The sequence below is a fragment of the Aulonocara sp. 'chitande type north' Nkhata Bay genome, linkage group LG14 (genome assembly GCF_057382095.1).
Source record: "Aulonocara sp. 'chitande type north' Nkhata Bay isolate Kocher_YH1m ecotype deep benthic linkage group LG14, A_spYH_male_GT1.1, whole genome shotgun sequence".
Lineage (NCBI taxonomy): Eukaryota > Metazoa > Chordata > Actinopteri > Cichliformes > Cichlidae > Aulonocara > Aulonocara sp. 'chitande type north' Nkhata Bay.
In genome coordinates this window covers 32995277-33019927 of record NC_141357.1, presented here as the reverse complement: position 1 = coordinate 33019927, position 24651 = coordinate 32995277, and the positions used below count along the sequence as shown (strand labels likewise).

At 39.9% G+C, this 24651-nt stretch overlaps 1 protein-coding gene across 4 annotated transcripts in view; it reads right to left on the bottom strand.

Annotated features, from left to right (window-relative positions):
• The window catches only part of tenm4 (teneurin transmembrane protein 4), a 146076-nt gene that overhangs the window by 55517 nt on the left and 65908 nt on the right, over window positions 1-24651 (bottom strand). For 2 of the 4 annotated variants that reach the window (XM_086262157.1, XM_086262158.1), the window contains exons 6-13: window positions 21654-21889; window positions 16156-16320; window positions 12735-12949; window positions 11420-11630; window positions 7997-8098; window positions 7140-7334; window positions 5431-5631; window positions 1905-2090 (exon numbers count right to left, since the gene is read on the bottom strand). In XM_086262157.1, coding sequence (XP_086118283.1) covers window positions 1905-2090; window positions 5431-5631; window positions 7140-7334; window positions 7997-8098; window positions 11420-11630; window positions 12735-12949; window positions 16156-16320; window positions 21654-21889 — 1511 coding nt within the window. Of the gene's footprint in view, window positions 1-1904; window positions 2091-5430; window positions 5632-7139; window positions 7335-7996; window positions 8099-11419; window positions 11631-12734; window positions 12950-16155; window positions 16321-21653; window positions 21890-22794; window positions 22894-23132; window positions 23208-24651 lie in introns of all 4 variants that reach the window. The other 2 variants (XM_086262155.1, XM_086262156.1) reach the window with 2 other exon arrangements.

Below are 24651 nucleotides of genomic sequence, written 5' to 3'. Positions count from 1 at the left end.
CTGAAGTAAACATGGAGTAAATATAAAAAGTGCTAGAATACTAGCGCATAGTACTTTCTTTTCCTGAAAACTATAACTGACAGAACATACTTGCACAAATTAAGTTTTTGTCAATGTAAAATTAGGTTTGAATAATTAAACAATTAAACTTTACATTTCCCCCAACAGAAGTTAAGTCACAGAATTTTCTTTAAGTTAAACAAGTGAAAATAAAGTGTGCTACTGGACAGAGGTGCGCTTTCTGCAGTACACCCACCTCTACCCGAGATATTTTACCTTAATAAACAAAAAGCAGTTGCAACAGGTTTATATTACAGCATATACAATTGTATTTAATATGTATAGATTTAGATTTAAATTACTTACTTTATTTTTCAGAAAGTTTATTACTAGATAACAGGGCATCAACCCTTTTCTGTTTTTTACCCATCTCCATAATTTTCATGTTAACGGCTTAGATATTTTCACTACTCATACTGAGACTCTTACTTAGTCTGCTGGCTTCAGTCTAGCTAGTGTCACGTTTATTGCTACAAAGTTTTGGTGAATTTTGCGTCTTCCACAATAATCAGAAAAAAAAACTTGCTTATGGCCACAGACACACACTAATGACATGTTAGCGTGTCTGTCGGGCTGTGTTATCCATGCATGAAGTGGATCCACTTGTAATCAGACTTATATGAGACTAACTGGCTGGTCACCGGTCCAGGCTGCCAGCCAATTGCAGTCTGTGGTCAATTGATTGGTACATCTTTTATATAGCTCTATAAATCCATTCAAATAGCTTATCCAATATTATCAAGAGAAGAGAAGAGAAGAGATGCATCCATACATGAACACAGAATGCCAAAGTTGCAGTCTTGCAAAGCAGACATCACATAGCATATCCTGTGGATTTTCTCCAATGTTTAATAGAGGTTTGACAGCGTTGACACAAAATATCAGAAATATCAGAAAGCTAACTGCATTAAAACACTTCTCTTAATGACCTCAAGTTAAACTGAAACTGTCAAACCTCAGAAATCCAACAGCAGAACTAAATTATCTTCATGCCATCCTGTCAAACAAGGGCATGTGAAACAAAGAGGACAGGTCACAAACAGAGGTCAACTACTGCTTAGTTATGATAACAACTTGGGGGCACTTTGATGTTTGCATATTACTGCAGTCACCATTTCCCGGTGACAGAAAAATGCTCACAAAATGCTCACAGCGAGAGTGCCACCTCCATCAAAGCAAACATGCTGAAAGCACATTTTCAATCTAAAGTGTTGTGTAGACCATGCTGCTCTTTTTAATTATAAACTGTTTTCTTTTTTCACCCCCAAAAATACAAAAACTATACCAAAATGATCAATCCATGAACTATTCCTAGCATAGAACCACTGCAAAATACACAGCATATAATGACTCTAGTAGGCTGAACTTTCTACTGGCTTATGTGAGCCAAGGTTTTCAGGAAAGCTCTTGACATTCAGTCAAGGTTTTGAAAACCTTACTTTGCAAGTGTTTGGAGGGGAACAATCGCTAGCATAAACACAGCGAAAAGCAGTGGTTGACCTACTCACAATGACTCACATGTAAGCATTTGAAATTAATAGTAAACGGAAAGGGAGCAAAGAAAAAGATGAGGAAAAGGATGAGTAAAATGAAAGGACACCTTAGCACATTCCCACATTAAAATGCATGAAGGCAAGCTTCAGATCCTTGAGTAAACCTGTTCATGCTTTACTGAGTTGCACAAATTCAATTAAGCATGCTTTTCCCACTCTTCTCCACCTAGACCCTTCCCTTCACATAGGCAGGCAGAATGTCAGTCTTTGCCTTTGTTGGCCTCCCAAACCCCTCCCAAACACAGAGACACCACCCGCCCCAACCAAACCCAAAACCTATTCCCATCTTACCAATAGTGCAGTGTTCTCCGTTCCAACCCGGACTGCATTCGCATTTGCCGTCCTTACAAGTGCCATGTTCGTTGCAGCGTGGGTGACACGCCCTCTGGTCACACCCAGTGCCCATCCAGCCATCGTCACAGCGGCAGGTGCCCGAAACACAAATGCCATGACCACCACAGTCCGATGCACAAATCTCTGTGGGAGACAGAGAAATAGAAAGGGACAAAAAAAAGAGAGCGGGGGGAAGACAGAAAGAAAGAAAAGGAGGGGGGGAGGTGGAAGTGGGATGGAAAAGGGAAGACAAGGCGGTGATGGGACAAGGCGACAAGGGTGAAAAAAAGACAAATCCAGAATTTATTGTCAAGGAAAGGCAGCCACGCTCCACTACCTTGTCTGATGGCAGCTGAAAAGAAATTCCTGCACCTCATAAGGGGCAATCCTTTTTGACAATACAAATCTAATAAGTCCATTACCAAGAAAAGACAAGGATTGTGGCAGCCTTAGCAGACTTATTCTTTTCCTCTCCTCTTCTCCTCTTTTGTAAATTTAGCTTTTTGTGCTACAAAAGGCGTGAAGAGGAAAAAATGCTCAGCTGAAACTTTTTGTAGAAATGGCAACAATGTCACTTCTGCCATTTTGATTAAACTGTAAACGTTATGTCCCTTCTTGTACACGAAGCGGTCAAAGCTTTGCAACATGTTCTACTGTGGTCTACAGGAAGGAGGCAAGATTCCACAAAATGATTTGAAGCAGAGGATATGAATACACTGGTTTTTGGTGGGGGGGGTTTTCTTCTTCATTTTCTCTAAGTGCTGCACACGAGAGGAAGAAGTACACTGACGCAATGAAGGAGACTGAAAGACAGTGCTGCTGTAAAGCCTGGCTGATGCTATTGTGTGGCAGCTGAAAGACCTCCCTGACTGGGTGTGATAGAGCCTGGGACATTACCCTCATCACATGAACTCGAGGGAGAGTATGACAAGCTGAAAGCTGAAAGAAATTAAACGCTGACAGATTACTTATGAATCTCATTGAAATGTTAACCTCTTTATTAACTACTTTGTAATAAAAGGGGCTTAGCAGTATGGGCAACGATGAACAATAGCCATGTATTCCTGGCTTATTAGCCAAGCCAATTCAAATTTGACCACAGGGGACCAAACTGGAGGTAAAATCTTGTAATAAGTCAATTACCGCCTTTACAGTGCCTATTTTGCCATTGTTACAAATTAAATCAGAGTGGTATTTTCAGCCACAAACCATAACATGGCATTACCAGCTTAAAAAGCTTTTATCAGAATCACTCTCTTCTGCTAATTACAGCTCAGCACAAAGTATGCAAATGCTGATTTTCCATCTGACTTTTGATTTCTAGGTAAAGTGTGCTGGCAGTATTAGTGCCTGACAGGCTGCTTATGCACACCAACATACAAACAAACGGAAATCACATGCAAACACGGAATAGTTAGAGCTTATAAATCATTTTATGAATAAAATATTTTCTGTCAAACTACACCTTCTACGTCCTCTGAAAAATATTACAGTTAAGAAGGAAGTAGTAATGAGCATAGTGAACATTAGTAAACAACAGTGATTGAGCTCAAGAACACAATATTTTTTTTAAAAAATCAAGAAAAATGCGGAAAAAAAAACCCCCCACACACAATCCCCCCCTCTCCCATAAACTCAACCAGTTACTACAACACACAGTGGTCAGAGAAAACAGACTCAAACTGACTGTGAGACAACTGTTCACTTGGAACAAAGTAGAAACCTTTAACATGATAAAGATCCAATTACAGCCTGCAGGCAAACCCTCATTATCTGTGGCCAGAGGAGCCCTCAGTGAGAAATACCCCCATTCCCATGATGGCAGTTACCATTTGCACTAAAGGACAGAGTAAACAAACTTTCCTCTGGGTGGAGGAATAGCAAAAATGGCATAAAAACACACATATTAAAGGACATAAAACCTCAGGCATTGTTTTATGGCTACTAACAGCATTATACCAGCCGTGCTCACCTAGGCTGTACTGTCCCAAAGCAACACGAGAAAACGAGTTTCTGACTTAAAAGAATAGTGCAAGAGGCGATAAAGAATCTTGAAAAATGTATCGAAAGCTTTCCATCTTTTTCTTTGCCATGTCTGAAAGGTTATCGGTGCCAACTATACTACCCTACCACCAAGCTTAGTGTCGTATTAGACCACAGAAAACTCTACAATGAGCAGGATAAAGGAGAATAAAAAGCCAGCTCATCATCATTTGCAGAGCTTTTTTTCTCTGTGAGGCAAACTCAGACTAACTGCCCATTTCCCCTTAAAATCCTCAGGATTACCTAATAGGTCATTGCGTCTGCCAAGAATATAAAAGGATTCATGAAGCAAAGCGACTGGTGTATTAAAATAGTCTTTTCAAAAATATTTTCTGAGGATCCAAATTGTGTGCAAATGAAAATACTGAAAATTGTTCTGGTCCCTGTATAAACAAATTTGAGCTGGAGCTCTCTGAAACTTCCATCTGCTACAAATACAGTCAACAAATATAAACACATTTATATGTCGAGTGAATTTTTAAATTCTTCATGTTTAGACAAAAAAAAAATTTTTTTCCTCTAATGTGAATTTGGTTAGACTTCTCAGAGTGCAAATCTGATGTTACCTATGTTTCGCGGCACTTTAAGAATCTACTTGTAACCTATATTGTAAAAAACACAAAACCTTTTTTTCGTGCTTACATCCTGTAGAAGGTATATTCTAGCTATGAAACTGTATCATATGCTGTTTCTACACTTTGAATAACAATTCCCCATGGACGAGATGAACGCAATAGGAACAACGCTTCAGAGCAGGAAAAAAGTCAGCTGTGAACCAATGCACTGATGTAAAGAAATCCAGAACCCAAAAAAGAGCGAAAACTTGCATTAGATCATGGCTCTGACAACATCTCTGTTATCTGTCTTTCTTTTTTCTACAACTACAACCATTTGTAAGAGAATTACATTTAGAACCAAATCAAAAGAATCTGATAGCCATCGAAGGACCTCCTACTAATCACTGATGAGAATAATTATGGCTTTTATGTGAGCCATTTTCTTTAAAGAAAGTAACAAATATTTACCTCTGAAAGGATAAAAGCAATTACCAAAGGTACACTAAAAGAGATGTCAAGGTATTTTGTTGTTGTGATCCATTAAACCTGAAAATTATTATACATATCACCTATAATTATATTAGCTACTAAACGCGTGCTACCTTATTCACTCACAGTGCTGACCAGATGCCAAGATATAAGTAATAAACTACTTCAGTATTTACATTTTGTTTTTTCTCTATGTCTTTGAAAAGCTACATTAATAATTGTGTATGTCCTGCTCATATTCCACACTAAGAAACATTTAACTGAACTGAACTGAAGGCAACATTTTCTGTGGATGCACTGCTTTTTTTTTTTACTTGCTAATCAGAGTTAAATCAGCACTGGCCTGTGAGAAGGGCTTTCGCCAATATTTACTCTGTTTTGAGTGAAGTACTCACCTGTAGCACAGTCATGGCCTGTCCAGTTGGGATCACAGCTGCAGGTTCCTGTGTCTGCCAGGAAAGCTCCGTGTCCAGAGCACTGGTCCATGCAGGAGGCCCTAGGGCTCTCACATCCTGGCCCTCCCCACCCGACAAAGCAGTGACACTCTCCCTGGACGCAAACCCCTCGGCCTGAGCATGTTGGATCCAGGCAGTCCACTAAAAAGGTTCCAAAGAGAGAGTGTTAGACACACTAGTCACCTGCTGTTTCTCTCTTTCAGAGGCAACCTGGCATCTCTATTTGAGCCAAAGTACAATGGCAACTGGAATAGGCTGCAGTTCAGCTGCAGATGCACTCAGCTTAGCTCGTGTCCAATGGGGGTAAATTATTCAAGGAGGTCCATCTTTTTTTCAAAAATCAGTGACAAGATTTACAGAGAAGCTAATTAAATGGCTGTTTTCACAGTATGTCTCATGGCACAAAACTACAGGTACTGCCCACGCTTGTGCTGGCACCCTCCCATTATCTCACAGCAAAAAATCCTCTCAGAGAGCGAAGGCTGTTTAATAAGAGCATGTTTCTCACAAATCAAAGCCACCATAATGCATAATTCAAAGCTGAATAAACCAAAACCATTAACAGAATCTACAGGAATGGTAAGGAAAGCCTGGGGCAACAGCCAGACCTCTAGGCAAAACTAGATAGTCAACTCTAGTTTCTAGACAGTTTGAAGAGTTTGCATTTGCTTCCCATGCAGTGGCTTTTGTACACTGTCTCAGTGCACACCGTACAAGTTCAATTAGTCAACAAATATCAAATTAATGCCTTCCCTTGACGTGCTAAATGAGTGTTCACTTTGAAAGGAACAAGAGTTCTGGGAGAGTATGATCAGAATATTAATGTTTTTTTTTCTACCAAACAATATTTACATGGTACACACAGATGGCAAACGGGCACCAAGCACGAGCAATATCTAGTCACTGTGAGCTGTAGGCCACGGCATGGCAGCTCCCCTTTACCATGACATAAATGGCTATAAAGGCTGTTATAGTAAGACAAACAGGATCTCTTGCCTCTTAGCAGATGGTTTGGGCACAAGGCACAAAGATCAGAGGCTAACTGACAAGAAACTCTCTCCTGGCAATTAATCATTGTGGCTGAAGGTCATATGGAAGAAAGGTAAAAATGTTAAAGGGCTCTCGTCCACATTCCCCTCCACTCCTTATGGCTAACGCTCCACCTAAAATAGAATGGGGGCCTATGGATGTCAGAAACCCCCATTTATCAAACTCCCAGGGTCCATTTTTCATCTTGAAATGAGAGCCTTCAAGAGCTGACAAACACAATGGCTCCTTCAATCTTATCTGGTCAAGCCTTATCCAGCAAAGGATGAATCTGAAGTTCCCAGAAGATTAACATCAGACTTTTTTTCAGAATTTCAGACAATAAATGGACTGTTTCCATTAACATAATGCCTTATAGCCATGATTTATACAGGAAAAGTCACCTAGGATGCGGCTTATGAACTGTTATGGCTATAATGCTCTTCATAGAGGATGTCCTGTCTTTACTACTCAACAGACTGTAAGCCATACCAACTTAATAGCCATTCCCATTATGAGTAAAATGTCAAGCACTAACAGGCTAAGATGGCGGTTACAGCAGCCACATTATGTAGGATTTTATTAGTTTAGGATACATAACCATGACATATTAAAACAATCACCTTCTTCACAGTTTTCCCCCTTGTAGCCAGGGTTGCAGATACAGGTCCCGACTATACAGATCCCGTGGTTGCTGCAAGTGATGTCAATGCACTGGTTGGTGGGAACGTCACACTCCGAGCCCTTCCAGCCGCTGTGACACATGCAGCGACCTTTTAGGTATTGACCATTCCCACTGCACAGCACTGGACAGGCAGCTTTGAAAAGAGCAGACAGCATACATCCATCTGAATGGACTTCTTCATGCACAAAGAATAGTGAGTGTTTGTTAAAGCCTCGCTCTGACAATGACCAAAATGTTAAAGGGTGTCCTGTCTGGTAAATATTATTTAGCACAAACTACTGTACCTTGGCATCTAGAGCAGATGTGCCATATATTCTAACAAAAGCAGCCAACAAATATCTAACGTCTTAACAATGGCTGGTAAAAAACATAAGAACAAAAATTAGCTGAATTAAAGTGTCAGGCATGGTGCTGATCAACACATGGATAACAGATGGCAGTTCAGTATGTGTAAAGAGGTAACAAAAACAACCTACCATCATTCTAACACGCTGCCTGAATTTGTTTTTATGTGGAGAAAAACTAATAGAGCCTTTCTTTAATAATTGAAAGAATGAGTGAATACTAGCCCTATAATCTAAAGCTTTTTATAGAGTTCTTTCATATGCAACCCAATACTCCAGTATGAGTACTGAACCATTTCGAGTATTACTGCCTAATTAAATAAAACAGGTCTTAAGTACAACTAAAGCAATTGTGGAGTAAAATTGTTTTGTTCGAGCCATGCAGAGAATATAAATTGGAAAATGCATCTGAATGATTAACAGAGGTAACATGAGTGAGATAGTGACTCACCTCGCCCACAGTCAGGTCCTTTGAATCCTAAAAAGCAGTGACATGTTCCAGCAATACAGTCACCGTTCCCAAAGCAGTTACTGGGACAGTCATCAATAGAGTCTGCAAGAGAGCAATCAAAAGATTGAGTAATGTGGTTTGAAAAACAATTTTCCTCCCACTCATTTTCTTTGGGTTGATTATTATCCCTTTGCTAATGACAGTCATAAGCATGGAGGATCCAATCCTGTCAACATTTCTTTTTCAATGCAAAACATTTTGAGTGTTACTAATGTTTCACAACAAATATGAGCTTTCACTAAAAGGGTACAAGTTCTAATTATTCAGGCTTCTACGAAAAGTTACAAAGGAATTAAAGTCTCTTAAGTACCACATGTACTAGCTGCCTAATTAACTCTTTTATGGCACAGTGTCTGCAACTCTGGAACCCGCATTTATCTGCTGTGACTGGTAAATCTGACGGCATCATGAGTTATTCTGTGATCTCAGTTTTACACTGTAAGTTTTTCTTATAAATTACACTGTCATTTACAATTTTCATGCAGTGCTTGGACGTGGCCATTGCAATTAACTGTATGGCTTTAAACTGAGGCACTTTGATGCAAACAATCAGCAAAGCACGCACACTCTTTCCAAGCTTTCCTCTAGCAATCCCTCTAACAAAATCAAATTAATTGGCAAAACAGTTATTTGTGCTACAGAACCATGTCCCGGCACTTGCTTTTATTAGAAATAAGACTGACCACTGATCTCTGCAGACAGCAGCAGGAATCTGAAGCACAATGCTCACTGAATTAAGCCTGAAATGGTGCTGAAAAATATTCAATCTTGTCCATTGCCTTCAGGCAGCAGAAACTCTGAGGCAAAACTTACAGAACAAAGAATCTCTTGTGCTCCACAAATGGCTAGAAATGTGAGCCATGGATTCAGCTTCCCTTTACTCTGGAGAGTCAATCATCACTGAGGATGCAATGCAAGACCGAGGAAAAAAAAAAAGACAAAGAGAGGAGGGAGAAAGAGATACAGGCAGACCAGAGATACAGCAAAAAGGAGGAGGAGGAGGCAGCGAGCAGAGAAATGCTGCGGATATCTAATGTGCTGCAGGCTTGCCTTTGCCATTTTGTGTTAGTGAAGGGATGCAGGAGAAACTATCCTCTGGCATGGTTGAGGCAATCAGCACTTTGGTGGGGTTTTGATGGCTTCCAACAAGAACATCTAACTATAGCAGCAGGCTTGGACTTTTTGCTCAAAGCTACAGAGACCAGCAGTGTAGGTAGGGCAGTGATTGAAGGTTAGGGAAAAGGAATAGATGTCTACAAGCCAGCTATTAACAATTCCCACTCAGATTTATAATTACATTCCAGATTTGCACTTTATACAATAGATTCAAATAGGTTACCATTATTTTTCATAAAGAAAGGCTCTGAGATATTCAAACGCAATACCCTGACATTAGAATACCAGCATCAATAACAGAGGTTATTGTATCTATATCAGAGATATTTGATAGGTGAGCAACATTGTAACATTGCAACATACACATTTAATTAAGTAATCATGAACTGGAGTGCTCCTGTTCTGAATGCTGCAGTTTAGTAGACTGCACATTGCCCATGTCTATTGGCTGATTCCTCTGAGAGCATGGAAAGGAGGCCCTGAATATCTCTTAGCAACACACTCAACATAGGCCAGCGCATAAATCATGGATTCAAGCAGAGCTTCATTGAAATTCATTACCCTTCATATCAGGGGAGCTAACTATTGTGTGGGTCTCCAGTCGGTGAGGACAGAGTAGTGCGCAGTAGGCAAGTTTAATCAGCGACTTGCCATGCTCTCTAAGGTTGCTCAATACCTTTGGATGATGGGTGGTTGTGTACAGAAAGAACTTCTGCTGGAGAGTTAAACGGGACATAGAGTAAGACACTGGTGCTGGGTTTTTGCTTCCCTTTGCTTTGCCGTGCCTAGGCTGAAGCATTTCTGGCACCAGGCAGCAGGGACAAATGGCTTCATGCTCCAGAGGGTTGTGATACAAAACATTCAGTGGGACACATTTCACATTGCCATGGAGTCACAGCCAAGTAATGAGGAGCAACCCAGATTAAAGACACGGACGCTCCATCCCCCCAGATGTATTATGGCATGGCTATGTGCACCAAGAAAACCCTTCATTTGCTGCACATAGAGAGTACACTGATGGCAAGGAAAAAGATCTATATATAAATTTTCTCTACGAGCATTGTCAGAAACACAGAAATAATTTAATTTTTAGTGTCTTTTAAACAATGCTGCTGGTGTTTCTGAGTGTGTCTGTTCGATATTGTTCACATATATTTCTATACCTGGGCTGTTCTACTTGAAGGTCAACTCCATTTCTCCACGGCTCAATACAAGTGAGGCAGTTGGTAAGATTCAGTTTCTGCTGAAGGGCACTTAACCGGTGACCCATTTTAAAAAGGGCCCCTCTGCCTCCCTCTGAGCTCCTGTGAGCAGATCAGCTCCAATACGACTCAATCGAGACAGAGTTCTCGCCCCACCCCAGACTACCTTACCTAGTTATGTTTTCTCTTATGTAAACCACAGGAGGCCTTCATGCACACCCAGTCAAGAAGAAATAAGCACGAGTAAACATACTGCCCTGACTCCCCCTTTTTGTGTCATATCATATATTAAGTATTGAATTACAGCTGTTGTTGGCACAGCGGGAGGGCATAGTGCATATCTTGCCTGTCTCCACTTGGTGTTGAGGACAGCTTCTCATCGATCTGCTGCCTGGCACAGCCCCTGTCACAGATGGACTCTGGCCCAGGAGCTTTTAATTAAAGAGCATGTGAGAACAGCTCCCAGCTGCCATCCCCGTGAAAGTCGACACCTTAGGCCCTCTCACACCTTGCTTGATACAGCAGTGCTAATCAAAGGCGCTTTAGGGAGAACAAAGAGGAGTGTACAAAATGAAGTCACCTCCACAAAGAAGGACGTATGTCTGAAACACAGCCGCGTGCCACACAGTTAGAGGAGGGAAACATCTTTCCTACAATGATATATGGAAAGTAGATGGAAATTGGAGCAAATCGTGATCAAAACTGGCACTAGCAGGAGGGTACAATCATACTTTGAATTGTATGCAAATGGTTCTGAGAAGCTGGACCCCTGATTCGCTTGGAAGACACTCAGGGTAATGAGGATATTATGATCTCTCAATGCCCTACTCAGGGGCATGGTGGGATAGCACTGATGTCCTGATTTTGTAATATTCAGCTTCACCTTGATTAACCTGCACTTTCCTCGGCTCTTAAACTCTCAGTGTTTCTGACTCATGGCCTACAAGTCTGTGCTGTTTGCGGTAAAGTCGCTCCTGGTTGGTATTATAGGGATTACGGTTTGCTATTACAGGTTTTAGCAGCAGGTCATGCCCAGGGCACCCACCTATGGCAGTGGTGAGGAAGGAGACAGTTTCAGTTTCTTTTCCATCGTTGTAGATGGCCAAATGCCAGATGCCTGTGTCCATATACTGGATAAAGCCTGTGTCATGTGTAGTGATGGGTACTAGGCTTCGCTGCATAGCCACAGGCCCCTCCAGACCATGGATGTCTTGAGCCAGGAGCCGCCGCCCATCCAAAAGCTCCACGAAGTCAAACTGCAGACAGAAACACAGAAAGTGAGAAAGACTGATGGATGGACCGCAGACACACCATTAGAGTGACACATGAGACTTGAGTGCTTTCAGCCCTCTTTATAGTGGAGCATCATTTGGTCTGCATGAATAACTCATCATTCTAGAGGAGCTTGAGTTAAGTCTTGGCACATCGTGGCTGGATGGGCTGAGATAATTTCAGAGTCCGCATATCTTATAAAAGCCTTGTTTGAAACTATTACAGTGGAAAAAAGGGAAGCTGGAGGAATTAAAGTTAGTGTTTACCAAATAACATCTGCACCGATTTGCTTCACATCAGCTTTGAGTCAATGAATACCAATGAGACGGCATTTCATTTTCATTTACATAAGGAAGGGAATCTTGACTCATCTGCCATTCTATGTGTAATCAGCCACATTACGAAAACTCCGCTCTAGATGATTTTCTTTGAAGCATAAATAGAGGAAACAGGCAACTCTGTTGGCTGACTGAAAAATCAATATCACTGGACATTAGCGGAAACAAAATTCATGCTATAAACAATTTTGCTGAACTGCACTTGCATTTACAGAAGTAATCTCAACTGTGCGAAGCAAGTGGCAAGGTATGATTAATAACATGACATGTCTCATTCTCGGCTATATACAGACGGAAAATCTGCCCAATATTTTTGTGCGACTCTCAGATGGTATTGAACCTGAAGAAGTTTTCCATAAATCCTTTCTGCAACAAGAAAGCGATTTTTAATAGAATAGAGAAAACTCGGAATTGGTTTGCATTCATGACACGTTCCTACATGGCTAGATAGATTCTTTTAAACAATATCCCAATTTATATTTTGTGGCAGAAGAAGAATGGGAAAAGAAGAAGAATCCTTGTACAATGCAGGCATGATTGGAAATTTTTTCATAAAACATCACATTTACAATACACCATTGTCTTTTGCAAACAAAACACAACATTGAGTAACGCGATTTGGCATCGCAAACATTCAAACATGCTAAGTGCATCGACCATTTAGATTCTGCACTCACCTGTCATACTATTAATAAGTGCAGTAGAATACATTTACTGTAACAGCATCAGTGACATGTAAATATTGCCTACCTGTGTGTGTGATGGAGGAAGACCTCTCCTTCCATAGATCCCCACTAAGGCATCTTTACTTAGGGACACATTAAACTTTAGGTACATGGGATGATCAATGAAGACCTGGGATCTCCAGAAGATACCAGGAGGAATCTGCTGTGCGACCTTACGCCCCACGTCAATCTCTCCCATATCTATATAGCTGTCATCTGGGAACAAGCTGTCCAATTTGCCTGCATTGCACACAAAGTAAATCGGTCAAAGAGATCACACCATTAATCCACCATGTGGATGGCAGAGGGACTCAGTCTGCTGGAGCATGATAGTCTGACCATATCACAGATATTCAATCACGCCGCTGACAGCCAGTGAAAAAATATAATGAATGAACCCTCCGACCACTGCCAGCAATTTCAGTCACAATTCCACTAGAGGGGAGAGCACAAAAGAAAGAAAATATAGTCTTCAAACAAAAATCCAGTTACTTTTTGAAGTGTCCTGTTTTGAGTCTTCTGATATGGCAAATAGAAAAAATATTTTTGTTAAAAAGAAATGATGATCATGATCACGATAAAATACATTTCAACATGAGATAGCATTATTCATTTCAGTACAAAAAATTGTATCATGAACGGAGATAGTGTTTTTTGGTTTGGTGCTATCACCATGTTTCAAAAAATTGGGGACAAGTGCAACAAAACAAAAGTTGTGAAGTATAAAAACTCAATGCAAAGGACGAACTATTAAGAAAATAAAACAGGGGATTTCATGATCAGTTGTTCAATCGATTATTGAACAATTAGTAGAATCCAGCGAATACTATATATATACACATCATCAAATAATCAAACCATTATCAAATGTACTTGATATATATGTATTTGCGCTAAAGAGGAGGAGAAATATCTGGCTTATCATTAATGCTCAAACTCAACCGAAAAAGCCAGCATCCATGATGATATGGAGGTGGATTAGTGCACAGATGAAACTTCAGCTAAGGCTCTATAAACGCTGAACAACAAATGCAGGTTTTGAAGCAACAAATGCTTCCATCCAGACAATGACCTTTTCATGAAAGGTCTGGCTTATTTCACTTTATTAAAAAGTTTGGGTGCTAAAATATAAAGACATTGTGAATTTTTAAGTAACTAAAAATCACTTATTAATGGAAAAAAAATGTGTATTTCTTTGAAACTATAGTAAATGCTGTGCAATTAAAAGACAAGGTAATGCCAGAAAGTTGCAAATATGTCCCTTTGCCCTGTGTTTTTGTTTTTATTATCAATCAGCCGCAATATTTGGTATTTTTCACTATGTCCTATTTTCTATTAAGCACTGAATTTCAGTGATAAGTAAGTTATTGCATTCTGTCTTTATACTTTAATTCAACTCAATTTAATATTGAGTTGCCAAACTGTTGTTGGATTTGGTCATATATATATATATGACCAAATCCAACAACAGTTGCCTCAAGGTGCTTTATAAACCCTACATCAGGGGTGCCCAATCCAGTCCTCGAGAGCTATGCATCCCTACTCCAACACAGCTGAATCAAATGGTTTGATTACCTCTTCAGCATGCCATCAAGTTTGGCAAAGGCCTGATAACAAGCCATTCATTTGATTCAGGTGCAAGGATGCATCTAAAAGCTGCAAGACGGTAGCTCTCGAGGACTGGGATTGGGCACCCCTGCCTTACATGTTACACATAATCCCACCTTTACATTGTAACATTGTATTACATAAAAGAAAGTACATATGTTTGCAGGGGTATGGGACTGAAAATACTTGATAAAACAGAAATGCATCAGTACTTTGATAGTAAAAAGGAAAAGTAATAAAGTGAAAATTGTAATTATAGAAAAGAGGGATTTCTAATGCTACTACCCACTCAGGTATTAGCGCATCTACTGCTAAAAATTGTCCATATGCTCCATAATACAACTTATTGGACTCTGCGGAAAGGGCAACATCTGTTTTCACATGTAGATGAGCTAATTTCAGCTGTGGAGTCGCCTAAAACAGGCATCCATACAAACTACCCCTAGGACACTTAGGGTTACACATGGCACACCAGATGGAAGTCTTCGCAAAAGTCAATCAGTGGCAGTTGGTTTTATCAGAGTATACAGGACACACTCTCCGTCTCCCAGATTTGGGTTTTACATAATGCTGCAGCACACAGGCACATTCTCCACATGTTGGCGTGTGTGCGTATTTATGCAGCACATTAATGGTTGTACTCATCAGGCTGTTTAAATAAATCATAACCCGGGACAAGTGATAATGGGCCTCATGGTTAAATAAATGCTATTTTCTTCTGCAAGATAAGCTACAGCATAGTGCTCTGATGGAAACACGAGAACCAGAAAGAGAGAACGATATCAAATTTCGACATTGTACAAATCACCTTGATAAAACATTAGATAGCCCAGCATTGTTTCCAGCGATAGCAGAGCAAACTTTAACTTATTTAGAAAACTATAGTTATTGATTTCCTATCAGCAATTGGTGCTGTGCAGAGTCTGAGCTTTGTTATAGTCATGATGGCAAGCTAAACACACTTCTGCTGCCCAGTAAATGAAAAAGACAACTCCTGGATTCATTTATATGGTAATAGCTCTATCTTCTACCTATTGTGGTATGCCAGTGGCAAATCACATGGTTAAATCTGGGCGCATTTGTTCAGGAATGGAACAGAGCAAACTTTTTTGAGTTGAGCAGTTGGTACCGTTGGGTGAGCACATGCTTTCTTTGGCTGCCAGGAAAGGCAGCCCGAGCTAGGAGATGAAAGGCTCACATCCGTTCTGAAGGGGACAGAGTGGCTAATCCCCCTCCAGCCCCTGGATACTCAGTCCCTTAAGCTGCTCCATTTTCTCCCTCCAGGAACAAATAACACTTTCCCACTTACAACAACTTTCACAGGATTACAATGCAGATCTCTCCATGCCATGGAGACAAGTGAACAAAATGTGAAACTGGATGACAAAATAATAATAAACTCACAAGAGCTCTGAAATGTCATCTTTAAAACTTTGAGATCTGAAAAACTTTCACAAATGAATGTGCAAGAATTCATCATCAAAACAAGAACAGCTACATTTAAGATTATTTACTTATAGCGAGTACCATTCAGAAAAAACATATGTCTTTTTAAATAAAATAAGTTATTCTGTCCTGTGTTATGCCGTCCAAAGACATGCAACTTGTGGGGATAGGTTAATTGGATAATCCAAATTGCCACTAGGTGTGAATGGTTGTCTGTCCCTATGTGTTAGCCCTGCGACAGACTGGCGACCTGTCCAGGGTGTACCCTGCCTCTCGCCCTATGACAGCTGGGATAGGCTCCAGCGCCCCCCGCGACCCTGAAAAGGATAAGCGGAAGCGAATGGATGGATGGATGGATGGATGGAAGTTATTCTGATAAAAACTGTACTTACTGTCATCTTTTCCTTTGCGGTCATGTATTTCCAAGCCTGTGCTGCCAAGTGGTGGCAAGCTCAGGTCTGTAGGAAAGGTTAGGCCACTTATATTGTCCTCTGACAGCTGATACATCTGTCTCTGCATGGGTTGCAGGTGCCAGTTTAATCCAAAAAGGTGCATGGCTGAAATGTGAAATATAAGACAATTTCAGAATTTATTCATGCTAAGAACCATTTTAAAGTTGGATTATAGCTAAGCTGAAAACGTATAACCTTAATGTTCTCACAGAACTATTATTATTTGCTTCTTTTTCATTTTGCTTAATATAATGAAGGTGTCAGCTGCAAGGTGGGAAGAGGAAGTACATAGAATAAGGAACAATAGCTGGTTTAATGGTTAACAGGCTTTTTCGCAAAATGCTGAGTAGTAAAATCACAAGATGAATGCTATCTTGACCCCATGGGACAACATCTGTCTCACCACACCAACACTGGAGTACCATTTTTTCCAAGCACATTACCGTTACAGTCCCCTGCAAAACTAGGGGACGGTTAGGACAAAGAAAAAACAAATCAGCAGGGAGACACCAGGGGTGTTTCAATGTGAACAGACTGAATGAAGCACACGGATATTTTACAAGGTCGACAAAAGAAATGTCCTTTGGAACAATGGCACTAAAGCGCAGGACAGACGGAGGAGGGGCCGACCATGACAGATTACCAATAAAAGAATGGACAAGGCAAGCTTAGCAAGGCAAAAGCCAATATTGAAGTAAACAGTCAGCAGAAAAGGCCAAGAAACGCGATATAGCTGTTTTATTGTTTAGCTGGTTCTCTTAAGCTCCTCAAGGATATTATAATGCAATTAAATTATGAGGAGAGAAATTAACTGACAATTTTACAGCACAACGCTGTTTTCTTCATTTCTGTTTCCCCGTTATAAGCGCACAGAGTCATGTCCATAAGCATTTCAGGATTATTCATACAAAACAGATAATAATAACATTAATAGCTCACAAAACAAAAGTCAAACTGATTTCTTGTAATCTTTTTGCTGGGGAGAAATTTGATAGTCATTTTATAAGATTACGGCAAGAACTAAGAATAACAATGACTGTGACAGAAATTTGTTTGTCAATTTACTGCATTTACTCGAAAAAGAATCAAAATGAGAATAACGAGACTAATGTTTGTACTGGTCTGGATTTCGCTTACAACTAACTTTATGTACCCATTTTCTTAACTGCCTGAGTAGATTAGTGTTACCAGGGGGATGGAGCCCATCCCATCTGGCATAGGTCAAGAGATGTTGGTACTCCCTGGACAGGTGACCAGTCCGTCACAGCGAGACAGACAAACATGTCTTTGGACTGTGGGAGGAAACCCACGCTAGCACAGAGACTGGAGTTTGCACCAAGAATCAACCTGCTATCAGATAAAAGTGGTTACCACTGGTTACCATAATAATAATAATAATAATAATAATAATAATAACAACAATAATAATAATGAAGCGGGAGAATACATTATTTGAAAAGGGTCCTCTACAACTATACAGTTCCAGCATTAGCTCGTTAGGCCACGGTCAGAAACCCTCCAAAAACAAAGGACTAGAAGATGATTGTGTCTTCATCAGAGTAAAAACAAAAGAGTTTTAGACACAAATCCCCCGGTTTGCATCATTAAGCAACTGGCATTATATTAAGTCTAGAACTGCATGCGCATGATGTATTTAAGAGTCCTTAATAATTTATTCGGCACACTTGTTAAGCAGTACCAAATGCTCACTAAAATATTTGCATGGATTTGTGAATAAAGACAACAAGCAATGGAGTGGTTATCAGGGAAACCACAATGCAAACATTCCCTAACATGATAAAAGTTCATCTTCAATACCAGCATCTGTTCTGTGCATGCCCAGTGCTTGTGGAAGTGACTCTGTCTGTGGAAGGCAACCATAGAAGAGACAGATGGCTTTATTTGCCATTTTGTAAGTTCCAGAATGACATTCCTTTGATTTGTAGCTCAACACTGACTGGCAAAATGGAAAGAGTCAGTGTACGTTGCTGAACAATCACAAAGTCACCAGGCACAATGTCGTTCCAAGTGTCCTAGTAATCACGTCTTTGTGAGCCCCGTTCTTCATCCCATCTGTCCCTGAGGCCCCTAATGGAAAATGGTTAAAGAGCCTCCCTCTCCCATCCTTAAAGATTTACTTCAGCGCCTTCGTGGTATCTATGATATGCAGAGCACTGGACCTGAGCCAGTGGAGAGGCCTCCTAATTTGGTTTTGCTTGCCTTTCAAACTTTGCAAACACTGTGCAATGATAGTAATATGGCTGCTGCAACTGCCTGCAAACTAAAGACAGGTATTAGGAATAACAAGGTACTTCTAACATGACAGCCGCTGGCACTGACACGCTGTGTCTACATTCCAATGATGCCGCTGACCTGTCACGAGTATTGTGCTTTATAGGACTGTCCATTTTGTCCTGAGCACATGTTGTGCCTTCCTTTCACTTATCAGGAAGTTGAATCACGCCATGTGCCAATTAGGAGGCAGAGGTACTGTAGTAGAAGACTTCTCAGCCAATCTGAGGAAGTCAAACCGTATTGCTATCTGTGATTTGCCACAGAAATTTCAGTGTTGCTTAGTTCAGTGCAGAAAAAAATATTAATGCCAGCTGGGATGGAAAAAAGACATCACATCAAAGCATCCATCCAATCTGAGTGCCTGATGGAACAAAGAAATTACCAAAAAGCTAAGACCTTGAGCTAAAACCTGCAAAAATTCATATTGATGCTTTTTTCTGATGTTCTGTATAAATCATGTTTAAGTGGTAAAATGAATACTTCCAATTGTTGCTCTTTGAATTTAAACACAATCTGTCTGTTTCTCTATACCTGTGTTCTAACTAATGTTTGTTAATATACCAAAAAAGCACATATTATGTAGTTGTAAATGCAATGACTAATTGATACTGCATAGGACAAAGAAAAAAAACAATAGTATATTCAAATATTACTGTAGCACAGGTGTTTATCATTACACATAAATATAGGACTTTGAATCTATATTGTGTATTCTAGGATTAAATCAAAAAGGGGTTTCAACGAAGGGAAAAAACGTTTTTTGGCTGTGGAAAATAATTCACTATAAAAGTAATTGATTGCTAAGATATTGGGAGGTATTGAAAGACATACAAACAGGTATGACCGGGGCTACAGAGCCTTTTACCGGGTTGGATGACCTTAAAGTCTAACAATAGATGGGGACCAGCCTAATTGTGCTTAGTTAGATACCCAGGGTGAATGGAAGGGAACACAAGAGGATACTGATGACCTTAAAATGAGAAATATATAAAAATGTGCTAATGAGAAAGCAACCACTGAGACAATATGGTGGCACCTTAAACTCCCAACCTTTTTGCACTTCAAAATGTTCCAATTTACACAGCTGTGAAAAAATAAAACTGTGCTACATGTCAAAACATCTGTCACAAGGCATAACTGGGTTCATTAGACATCTCACCCAGAGTTCCCAATTACAGACCTCAATAATTAATTGCACTTGGAATTAAATGTATTTTCTCATCAAGCTTTTAATTAAATATGACCCACGTTCTTGATTTGAAATTCTGATCTTAGGGTGAGGCTTGGTCTCCAACATGTTTACTTGTGGTGCATTGAGAGATGGCCTGAGCTTTGCAGGCTATAATTACAGAGTCTGATTAAGCACCATCAGACTGATGGGGATCTTTGGCTTTTGGCCAGGTCACAAGCAGAAGACACAAATTGTATCTCTACTTTAACATCCAAATTACACCGGTGATGCCAAAAGAAAACCAAACTAAAATTGGTCATATTAAATTGCCTACCAATTTAAAACAAGTAGATGTAGATAATATGAGCAGCAAACAGTTTGCGTGTGTTTTTTTTAACACCAGCACAGTTCAGTTTAAATGGTTCTGGTAACAAAAATAATAATCACATTTTAGTTTGTGTGTTCTTAAAGAGAAGAATTAATGATAGCTTTTGTGGTTGTTACTTCCTAATGTGTATCTACAACAAATAACCTTCATAAAATGTATCTCCCTTGTGACACCCAGCAGAACTATCAAGATTTCTTTCATCAACTTCATGCAAATGAACAGCGTTCTCGCCATCCTTCACAATGAATTATTCCTTTTTCTATTTAAGACTTAAATTCAACAGTGTAGCCATCTGTATATTAAGCAGAAATTCACAGTAAACCAGATGTACATAATATGGTAAAAATAAATTAAACGGAAATGTGTATCAACTCCTTTTTTTATTTGTGGGTTACAGTGATCTTTCATTACTTAATTACAAAAGCTGTTGCTTGTTTTTCATTCCAATCAGCAGACTGTTGGAAATATCTGCTAATCAAGGCAATGACAATATTTAAATTCACAATTCAAACAAACCTTTTTGTGAAATTTTAAATGACTTCTCACTGTAATACAGAACCTCTGACACTTTGTTTCAAACATGATCTTTTCTCCTTGTTCATGAACCCCAAACATAGCCTAGTTTATAGTAATAACTCAGTCAACCTGTAGCTTACTTAATTTAGACTGAACTCCAAATATGTTGTTAGTGACCTTGAATGTACCAACAGGGCTGCCACTGGCATTTAATTTATCCACAGTTTTACGAATCCTTCTACTATCCAAGAACAAAGACATTAGCTTCATACGTTATAGTTAGCTAAGTTCTAAAAACATTTGCTCTCCTCTAGAAATTCTCCATATGTCAAGATGTGGCAAATTAAATTGTTGGGAATGATTGTTTTAAACATCAGGAAGTTGCTTTGTGACAGTCTGAAGCTGAAGCGAGATCGCTTGATTGATATGGAGATTGCTTACAGGAACCCCCCACATATACTTTAATATTTTATCCTTTCATTTCTGTCTTTTTGTGATTATTTGCAACCAAAATGCTGTGTAAACACTTCTAGTGTATATAGATCACAGAAATGAAAACAGTATGACCGGATATGAATATCAATGCCTTAGGGGAGGACAGCAGTCAAAATGAGCAGAAATGATTTAATAGCAAAACTTATCTGATAGTCCTTACCCAGCTGGGACCTGAGAATGCTGTTTAGGGAATCTTAAATGAAATAAGATGAATATTCTAAATGTGCAGCCCTCTCTCGTGTGATGGCTTATGTCTTATTAATTTATTTCACATCCTGGCTATTCGCAAGAGCAAGACACTGGATTGCCTGTCTGCAGATTCAGTCAGTCCAATCTATGAATGATAATGTTTCTTTAGACAAATTGTGTGGGCAAAGAGTCAATCTGTGAGTCCCTATATAACCATGCTTATATAAGGTGCAGAGGACAGATTCATCACTATTGAAATGGATGACAGAAGGAAATGATAAAGTATGTATTCATCCTATGTCTGCATTCAAGTGAGGGGCGGGGTTTGGAAGTGACTGACAGAGGTATACGTCTTGGTGTATGAGAGTGTCAGAGGTGACTCACCGATGAAGTAGGCTAACAGGAACAGCAGTGTTACTGAGATGAGGATGGCACTGAGAGCAGCACATTTCCAGTTGCAGTGCTTATAGGGTTTCTTCAGGCTGAAGGCAGGTCGAGAGAAGGTGTTTCGAGGCAAAGGTCGTGGAGGAGGCGAGTAAACTGTGCTGGAGGTCAAAGGGTATCCTGGTGAAGTTGTGCAATACATTGGTGATGTTCCACCTGGTTTGAATAGGAAGTGCCTGGGAAAATACATTTGCTTGTTAGTTCTAACAGAAACACTAGGTGCTCATGACCATAACGTTGCAGGTTACTGTCTATCCAGGTACGGCCCTTTCCAGTGGTAAGTAATACCAAGCACATTCAGTAGTGTTACCATAGTCATGCTAGATTAGTGAGAAAACTAAGGCATTTCGGGTTGAAACAGCTGAAACTGTGAATCTATATTAAATCTCTTTCAGAGGACGAGTGACCACAGCTGGCTCTTGTTTATATATTCCATCCGTTGCGAGAGGAGTAATTCCCCGTAACCATGTGTCAAGGCTACGTAGAGGAGAGATACATTATATAAGGTTTCAGCATGGAGTTGAGCAGATTTATTCGCCCTTGAAGAACATGGCTGGCTATCTCAGAAAACGTGTACAGCTACATGTCCAAGTGCCGGATGATCAGCCCATCAGAGAGCCAGTGGCAGCGGCACTGTTGTCAAGGCCATTTTACTGACAAGCATACAAGAAGCTCTCGAGCAACAGTGACATGAGCGTGATTGAATGTCATATTACAATGTATGATGTGGAAAGTCACCGAGACTATATTTTATTTATACATATCAGGACAGATCTCTCACATGTCCTATTCAAGCAACAGGAGACAGCATGGGCAACTGTGTTCCACACAGCAGTCGTGTTTACCATTATTCAAAAGCAATACAATCCAACAATGTTACTCGATGCAAATTGTTAGTTGTATTAAAACAGGGAAGGGACAAATACAGCAAGGATTGTAACACTGCAGGAGATGTACACAGATGATTGACAGTGTTTCAAAACAGAGGATGCTCGATGGAATATAGTGCAGGCATCTATTGTTTTCATGGCAAAGCAGATCCTGACAGTAGTCTGAGCCAGATAGCAAACATGCAACATACCCGTCGTTGTACGAGGCATCGTGGCGTGCTGATGCCAGAATGTCCATCTCAATGAGGTTGTCCTGTAAAGTCTCTAGGAATGTCTGCTTTGCTATGTTTCTACACACAGGTGGAAAGATGGATATGAAGCTAGTGTGAGACATGCGTGCAAGAAATACAGAAAGGCCAATACAACTTGTGATCACCAAGCAACATCAACAACTGACAAATGGAGCTCAAGATGGACAGTATGGGACAAAAAAACAAAACAACCAAGGCCCTTATGGAACTACTTCTACAAAGGTGTGACACAAATAACATCTACCTGTCTTATGCCCCTCATTTGGACACTGCCATACCTTGTTTTGTACGAGCCCTGCCCTTCTCTGCAAGCGTCTTGCTCTTCTCTGATAAACATTAGAGTATTCTGGCTCCTTTAAGGTTGTGATTGGAAGAAAACAATGCATCACTTACAAATAAGAACCTTAAAGTCTATTACACACAAATACTACTCTAAGTCTAATGAAAATCATCACTGAGGTTTCATAGCCTTTATACTGATTAGTATCCTTAACTGCTACTTTTTTCCCCCCATTTAATGGTTGCTACATGTCTTAAAACACATTTTCAGCAAACATTTCTAGAGTCTCATGTCTCACTGCCCCCCCCAAATGAGAGCTCTGTTCCATAAGGAAATACAGCAGCAATGCAATGGAGAAATGAACTGTCCACATGCAATGGGCAGGCTGAACACGTTGCATGGTACAAGAGAAAAGCTTTGTTTTTGATCCCAGTCTCCTCTGCGGCCAGCAGTAAAATCTGTTCATAGTCTTTAAAGCTTGTGTTCTAGGGAAGAATGCTACTTTTAACGAAGAAAGAAATACTTGGCAGAAACTTGGCAGAAAAAAAATGGTGAAGCTGGACAGGGCCAACCAACTGCTGGCATTTTTCCAGTGCTAAAGCACGGCAGAAATATACCAGTGCTGAATTTATCAGTGAAATTAAATTTCCCAAAAGTGACAAGAGAGGGCCATTTTAATACTATTAACTTAGTAAAAGTGACATTTAATATTGCAGGGTCCATGCGGATATTGCTAATGGTTTCAGTTTCCTTATTGGAACTTTGCTAGGTGTCATTTTTTTCCTTCAATGCAATAGGTTATACAGACTCGATTCTGTATGTGATTTCAGCAGCACTCTAGCCTCTCCTCACCATCTGTTTTCTGTTCCACAGGGAATACCTGTACGGGATTAACTGGAGCTGGATGATGTGTAATCATTCATTATACAACTAACTGTCCTTCTACCAGCTGAAATTGATTCTCATTTTCCTGTTGACTGAAGCGTCTCACAAAAACTGAAAGAGGAGACAATAAGTCTGTTCAAGACTGGTTTCTTAGCCACGCCAAATTAGCTATTAGCTATTTTCCTGTCAACAGCTATTTAATTTATGGCAATGTATTTTATCACACAGACCAGTGGTTTTTAATAAGTTCTGAATATATTAAAAATATTGGCAACATTTAAACTGAGGACGCTGTTATGTAACATTTTCAAAAAACAGAAGAAATAAATTACAATATTCAAACCTTAACTTTTGTACATAAAGCTATGCGGCAGCTAAGAACAAATAGCTACTGTTACTTGTGCACACTTTCTGAGCTGATTTTTTCGAGTCAGAATTCAGAAAAATGTTCAGAGAAAGCGATATAAATGGAGGAAAGAAATTCTGTCCTCTCTCAGCTCATCATAGTTTACTGACAGAATCTGAGCTGACCAACCAAATTATAATAAGCCTGAACAGTACTTGTCTAACAGCTTGACAAGATCGATATCAATCATTATTCAGTGACACCTTCACTAGGGTACTACCTGTTC